The sequence below is a fragment of the Myotis brandtii genome, unplaced genomic scaffold (genome assembly GCF_000412655.1).
Source record: "Myotis brandtii unplaced genomic scaffold, ASM41265v1 scaffold139, whole genome shotgun sequence".
NCBI lineage: Eukaryota > Metazoa > Chordata > Mammalia > Chiroptera > Vespertilionidae > Myotis > Myotis brandtii.
In genome coordinates, this window is record NW_005354965.1 from 580,444 (window position 1) to 587,478 (window position 7,035).

The 7,035-nt window shown below is 58.8% G+C and overlaps 1 protein-coding gene across 1 annotated transcript in view; it reads left to right on the forward strand.

The window, feature by feature from the left end:
- HUNK (hormonally up-regulated Neu-associated kinase) overlaps positions 1-7,035 on the forward strand; it is a 27,954-nt gene that overhangs the window by 8,802 nt on the left and 12,117 nt on the right. Inside the window, exons 3-5 of the mRNA XM_014535195.1 lie at positions 3,218-3,273; positions 5,380-5,515; positions 6,055-6,182. Of these exons, the coding sequence (XP_014390681.1) occupies positions 3,218-3,273; positions 5,380-5,515; positions 6,055-6,182 (320 nt within the window). The remainder of the gene's footprint in view (positions 1-3,217; positions 3,274-5,379; positions 5,516-6,054; positions 6,183-7,035) is intronic.

Here is a 7,035-nt window from a genome sequence, read left to right on the forward strand (position 1 = left end):
CATCACCCCGTATAGAGGTCGTGCCCCATCCCTTCCCCCTCGTCCTAACTTCCAACAGCCTCCTTGGCCGAGAACAACCCGTTTCCCCTCCTTCCCTCCTTCACCCTGAGCTTCCGGTTTGCCTGCCCCGGGAGGGACTCTTCTCACCACAGTCCCTACCCCCTCCAGGAAGGGGCTGCCTGATGGGGGCATTAGTGTGAGGTCAGCTCCACCTCCACCACCAGGGGTGAGCCGGGCAGCGGTCAGGCCTTCCTCCCCATCCTGGTCAGCGGTCCGGCCTTCTTTCCATCCTTTTTGGTGATTCAAGAAGGTCTCTCTCAATGTTGTGGCCTCGGGGCTCAGCCGCGGTCATTGCTGAGTGGCTGGGCGGAGGGGCTGAGTGGCCCACTGTGCTGAGTGGACTGTCAATGACCTCCAGGTGGTGGGGACCCTCCACCCTGCGTGAGGCACCCGGGCGCAGCCATACCATTCCTGGTCGTCACCTCTTAGGAAAGGGAAGAAATACCCAAATCTACTTTAGAAAAATTAGCAGAACTGCCCTGACCGGTTTGGCTCAGTGGATACAGCGTCGGCCTGCGGACTGAAGGGTCTCGGGTTCGATTCTGGTCAAGGGCATGTACCTTGGTTGCGGGCACATCCCCAGTGGGGAGTGTGCAGGAGGCAGCTGATCGATGTTTCTAACTCTCAGTCCCTCTCCTTCTCCCTTCCTCTCTGTAAAAAATCAATAAAATATATATTTTTTAAAAATTAGCAGAACCTTACTCAATGAAGAAAGAGAAAAAATTAGACTGTATTTTTAGAAGACTTTGAGGTTTACAGAGACATGGTGCTGAAGCTAGAGTTCCCACCCGCTTCCCCACCCCCTTCTGCGTCGGTTTCCTGTTCCTAAGCCCTGGTGGCCGTGCCTGCTCGTTACACCTGCGGAGCCAGCACTGATAGTGTCTGTAGCTGAGGTCCCCGGTCACAGGAGGGCTCACAGGGGACGTGGTCCCTCGGGGTGCTCTGTGCTGCGCGCGGGGCTCTGAGCTCCACCCCTCCCTCCTCCCGGCCTCTGGCAGCCACGGATGTTCCACGGGCTCCGTGGACGCTGGCTCCGTGGCTTGGCCTTTCCTGGAAGAAAGGGTTCTAATTGGAGTCATGCGGACGCCGCCTTTCAGACCGCCTCCTCTCACGGTGAAACACGTGGCTAGTTCCCTCGCCCTCGTGACTGGATGGCGCTCCTTCCCACTGAATGCGAGGCCGCTGTGGACGGGCCGCGGCTCCTGTGCCGTCACCGCGGAGGGACGCCCTGGTGGCTCCCAGATTTGGGTCCTTGTGAAGAAGCTGCTGAGAACATCCGAGCCCAGGAATTTCCAACGCATTTGGGTAAACACCTAGGCAAATGCCACTTTTAAAAATACTTAGCCCGGCCGGCGAGGCTCAGTGGTTGAGCACCGACCTATGACGCAGGAGGTCACGTTTGGATCCGGTCAGGGCACAGGCCTGGGTTGTGGGCTCGATCCCCACCTGTGGGGCGTGCAGGAGGCAGCCGATCCACGATTCTCTCTCATCATCATTGTTTCTGTCTCTCCCTCCCTCCCTCTCTGAGGTCAATACTAATATATTTTTGAAAACATGATTTTGGAGCCTGTTTCCTAGAGTCGGGAGGACAGCGTTCTCCCCTTTTCAGGAGTCGGGGGGAGGAGAGGAGCGGAGCCAGGGCTGGGATGTCCTCCCTGGGGAGCGAGGCGCACGGTCTGCAGAGGCCACATGCTAACCTTCCTCCGGCCAGGAGCTCGGGGCGGTCAGGCGGTCGGGCGGTCATTGCCGGCCTCTTCCAGGAGCCCTGGCGGACGGGTAGCAGGAGGGTAACCAGCCCGGAAACCAGAGAGCTGGGCTCGCTCTGCGTCCTCCAGGGGCGGGTGGGTTACGGGAATGCAGTGGGCGGGATGGAGTGACTTCCAAAGGGTTGCGTTTTCCTCCTTTGCTACCTCTTCCCGAGACCGCTGGCTCCCCCTCTGCGTTCTCTATGTTCAGTCTCCCGCCGACAGCGCCTGCTCACGTGGGTCCCCAGGCCTCCCGCCCCCGGGGTCACCCAGGTGGTCGTACCCCTCTCGGCAGCCGAGTCTGCGACCTCGCGTCTCACTGCCGTGCTTCCCCCAGCACTCGTTCTGAAACACGGGTCTCCTTCGCGCCTTCTCGGGGCTCCCGGTCCTGCCCGGGAAAGAGGTTTCATTTGCTGGGACAAGCGGGGGGTGGGGGTGGGGCTCCCTGATGGAAACGTGCTGCTTGGGGGTCAGGCTTCCCGGGATGGCAGCCTGGGCTGCCCTGGCGTGTGTGCGTGTGTGTGTGTGTGTGTGTGTGTGTGTGTGCGAGCGCACGTGTGTGTGAGTGTGAGCACCGTGTAGGCTCGAATAGAAGGTCAGGGTTATAATGTGCCCCCGGTGTCCTCAGCGAAGAGGACGTGCCCCACAGAGAACTGGGGACCTGTCCGTGTGGATGTGGCACAATGTCCGTTACTTTATTTCCAACAACAAAGTGGGAGCCGGAGAAGACACGTCAACCTTGACTGACCGTCACCGGCCAGTTTGGACTCCACACATAGAAGTCAAGTGTTATCTGTGTGCAGTTTCCTAAAAAAATACGTTTCAATTGACTTTTAGAGAGAGAGGAAGGGAGAGGGAGAGAGATAGAAACATCCATGATGAGAGAGAACCATGGATCGGCTGCTTCCTGCCCGGCCCCCACTGGGGATCGCGCCCACAACTGGGCATGTGCCCTGACCCGGAATGGAACCCTGACCTCCTGCTTCTGGGTTGACACTGAGCCTCGCCGGCCGGGCTGTGTTTGGTTCTTTTAAGCTGCTTCCCCGAGTCTGTGTTCTCTCTCGGGCGGGTGCTGCCCACCGGCTCGCAGCGCGGCCACGATGTACCCGACAGTCCAGGCCGCGCTCTCCTCACCCGGTGTGAGCTCAGTCCCAGGGCTCAGCGCCGTCCCACTTCTTCCCGGAGCTGCTGGGACGGGCTCTGCCCTGGGCGCCTGGCCCTCCGAGGGCCCTGGCTGCTGGGGGGGCAGCAGGGACCTCCGTCCGGCTCCGCCTGCACTTGCGATGGCGCCGGTCCCGAGGGGAGGCCCGGGGCGGGTCCCAGTGGCTCGGGCCTCCTCTCCCTGCAGGAGCGAGTGTGACGCCGTCGCTTCAAACCCCGGCTGACGTGCTCTGTGCTTCTGTTTGTTTCAGGGACTTGAAGATAGAAAACCTGCTGCTCGACGAAGACAATAACATCAAGCTGATCGGTATGGCTTGTGTGTGTGTGAGATTGTCCTGTTCTGTGCTGTCCCGGCCGCTGGTTTGCTTCTGGACGACTGACTGAGGAGCTGGTTCCCGGTCTGTTTTAGTCCCCGGACAGTCCTCCTCCGTCACCGCCTCTACCTCCAGTATCGAGTCATGGCTCTGAAATGAAGATGAATTTTAAAATAATTTAAACCTAAGCGGAAGGCGAAGTGCTGTGAAGGGACCGTGAATGAACGTCGCAGCCCAAGTAGACGTTTATCTCACGTGTTCTGTGGGGGCTCCAGCTCCAGCTCCTCCGTGAACTCTCATGGGTCCTTTTATCTGGATGAACCGCGAGGCTTCCCAGGAGGGAACTGTTGGGTCTGGTGCTGCCGTGGCTTAGCCACGCCGTGCTCCCCTCGCCAGTGAACGCCGGGCACCGGAACCGGGGAACAGTCTCCCTTCTCTGCTTTAAAAAAAAATTATATATTTGTTATTGATTTCAGAGAGGAAGGGAGAGGCAGTCTCCCTTCTCTGCTTTAAAAAAAAAATTATATATTTGTTATTGATTTCAGAGAGAAAGGGAGAGATGGAAACATCCATGATGAGAGAGGATCATGGATCGGCTGCCTCCTGCACGCCCCACACTGGGAATCGAGCCCACAACCAGGCATGTGCCCTGACCGGGACTCGAACCCTGACCTCCTGGTTCTAGGTTGACGCTCAACCACTGAGCCACGCCGTCCGGCCGGGCTCTTTTCCTTTTATGGTTCATGCTTTTGATGCTTTAAACACTCATTTCAATGGCAGGTTACATTTCCTGTTACGTTGTGTCAGTTTTAGGTGTTGGGCATAGCGGTCAGACAGCCACAGACCAGGGCCATTTCCCTCCGTGCCTCCGCCGTCACCCCTCGGCCCGGCAGCTCCGGGTCGGCTCCCAAACAGGCTTTTCGGCTCTTTGGGCCCAAAGGGGTCGCGGCAGAAGCTGGGGGTCAGAACCCGAAGTCCCCAACCCTGCGGGAGGGGCTCTGAGAGCAGCTGTCCCTTTGCTAGAACCTTCATGTGGCTCCCAGCCTGTCAGAGCAGCTCAGACCAAGAGTCCCCCCCCACACACACACCTGGGAATTGGGTTTATTTAGCAGAAACTGCATTCCCTATTTTTTCTTTTTTTGGGGGGGGGAGTGGAGTTAATCCTCACCCTGTGGGCGGCTCCAGGGTATTTTTCCATTGATTTTTGGAGAGAGTGGGAAGGAGGGGGAGAGACAGAGAAACATCGATTGGTTGCCTCCCGTATGTGCCCTGACCAGGGCCGGGGATGGAGCCTGCAACCGAGGTACGTGCCCGTGACTGGAATCAAACCCGGGACCCTTCAGTCCACGGGCCAACACTCTATCCACTGAGCAGGAGGCAGCGGTCAATGACTCTCTCCTCACTGATGTTTCTATCTCTCTCCCTCTCCCTCTCTAGGAAATCAATAAAAACATATTCTTTAAAAAGCTCTACGCTCACTTCGCTCGTTCTCGTGGCTCTTTCTGGCGTTGTTCTCGCAGCCGCCCGCCCTCCGCGTGGTCTGAGTCACTGGGTGTATTCCCCTCCCCCTTCAGAGCCCCGTGTTCCCCACGGGGAGCACTTCCCAGCAGACTCGCAGGGAATGCAGACAGTCAGCCCAGAAAGCCAACTCTGATGGTGGGGCCGCGTGTCACTCAGGGCTAACGGTCACCAGCCCGAGACCGTCGGTCTCCCCAGGGTTTCCCAGGCGGCCGCTTGGAAGCGGGTCCCTGTCCCCCAGGCCGGGCGGGGCCTTGCCTCCTGCCAGGTCCTGGGAGGCACAGTGCCCTGTCCTGGCGACTCATGTCTGAGGTTGAGAGAAACAGGTTTCGGGGCCACATTCTTGGGGCTGAGCTGGGTCTGCAGGGAGGCCTGATGGGAAGTGTGTCCGGAGGAGCCAGGGCTCCCCCGCTGCCCGCTTCTGCCCCGAGACCTGCGTCCACGGTGACCGATTGCAGCCGCCGGGGTTCCGAACGCGCAGCGAGGCCTTCGCCCGGAGGGTTCCCCTTCCTACGGCCTCGTTCCCTTCCTCCCTCACGTCCACCGTTTTCTGACCCGGAGCATCTGTCCGCATTTTGCAGACTTCGGACTGAGCAACTGTGCGGGGATCCTGGGCCACTCGGACCCGTTCAGCACGCAGTGCGGCAGCCCCGCCTACGCCGCGCCCGAGCTGCTGGCCAGGAAGAAGTACGGCCCCAAAATCGACGTCTGGTCCATGTGAGTCCCCAGCTCGGGAGCGAGCGCCCCTCCCTTCGGAATCCACGCCTGAGTGATGAGAGCCTTTGGGGTAGAGGCTCTGGGACAGGTGTCTAGTGGTTCTTTTTTAAAAAAAAATATGTTTTTATTGATTTCAGAGAGGAAGGGAGAGGGAGAGAGAGAGAAACATCAATGATAAGAGAGTCATGGATCAGCTGCCTCTCGCACGCCCCCCCGCCCCCCGGATGGAGCCCGCAACCCGGGCATGTGCCCTGATGGAGAATCAAACCGTGACCTCCTGGTTCTTAGGTCGATGCTCAACCACTGAGCCACCCGGCCGGGCTTTAGGGCAGCTGTTAGAGGTGCAGACACCCCTGTGCCGCCCTCCAGTGCCTGGCCCGCAGCTGCACTCTCGCCCCTGCCTCTCACCCAGCTGCTTGTGTGTGACGCTGAGGTTCTAGAAGGTTCTGGGAAGGGACAGAACAGGAAGGTGGCCCAGCCCTGCCCTCCTTGTCCTGCCCTCCGGGCCTCACTCTGCTCTCGCTCCGGCTCTCTCTCAGAGGCGTGAACATGTACGCCATGCTGACCGGGACCCTGCCCTTCACCGTGGAGCCGTTCAGCCTGAGGGCTTTGTACCAGAAGATGGTGGACAAGGAGATGAACCCGCTCCCCACCCAGCTCTCCACAGGTAACGCGCCTGCTGCCCATCGAGGCCTCCAGGGCGGGCGCCGGCCGACGGGCCCTGTTTTACGAGGGGTGAGGGCCGCCGTGGCCCGAGGCCTCCCCCCAGAGCTGGGGCTAGTCTCCAGCGCCTGCGTCTCCCGGCTCCGAACGGCCCGCGGTCACCTCTCCTCCTTCTGTCCCTTCCCATCAGAATTCCCGACAAACTCCTTCCTCCCCTTCACACACGGGAAAGGCTCAGAGGCTCCGCTGCGGAAATAATTGCGGGCTGATTGCTGTCGAGCCCAGCCTGTGCCGTGTGCCTCGGAAAAGAGCGTTTGCAATCACGTCCTATTGTGTCCTCCTCCGGCTCGCGGGGAGGAAACGCTGGTTGTGTTCGAGGTTGGCCTGTGGCTTGTTTTGCTCCCTGAGTGTCTGAGCGGGACAAAGGCTCTTAAATACACAGACTCCGCTGCTCGATGAGCCGGACCGTCAGGTGCTCGGCAGCAGATGCTCCCACGCCCGCGGTTCACGTTTCAGCAAACAGTTCGCGTCAGGGCTTGGTTTCAGATCCAGCAAATTATACCGTTTATTCTTTTGTGTGGATCACAATTCACGTTCCTGGTCTCAGGTTGGTGTTGACAGCATCGAACTGGCTCCTTAGAATAAACTCAGCTTTTTTAGTCACAGGAGGTCAGGCATGTGGCTGAAAAAAAAGTCCTGATTCCATTTCAACTTATGAAAAGTGGTTAAAAGATGGCATTTTGTTTTATGATTGTTGTGTGTGTGTCTGTCCCTTCAGTTTATAAGCATCCATGCAGCTGACCCTGAATTTGTTTGCAAAATGGCCTGGTTTGTCCCCACGCGCACCTTCGCCAGGG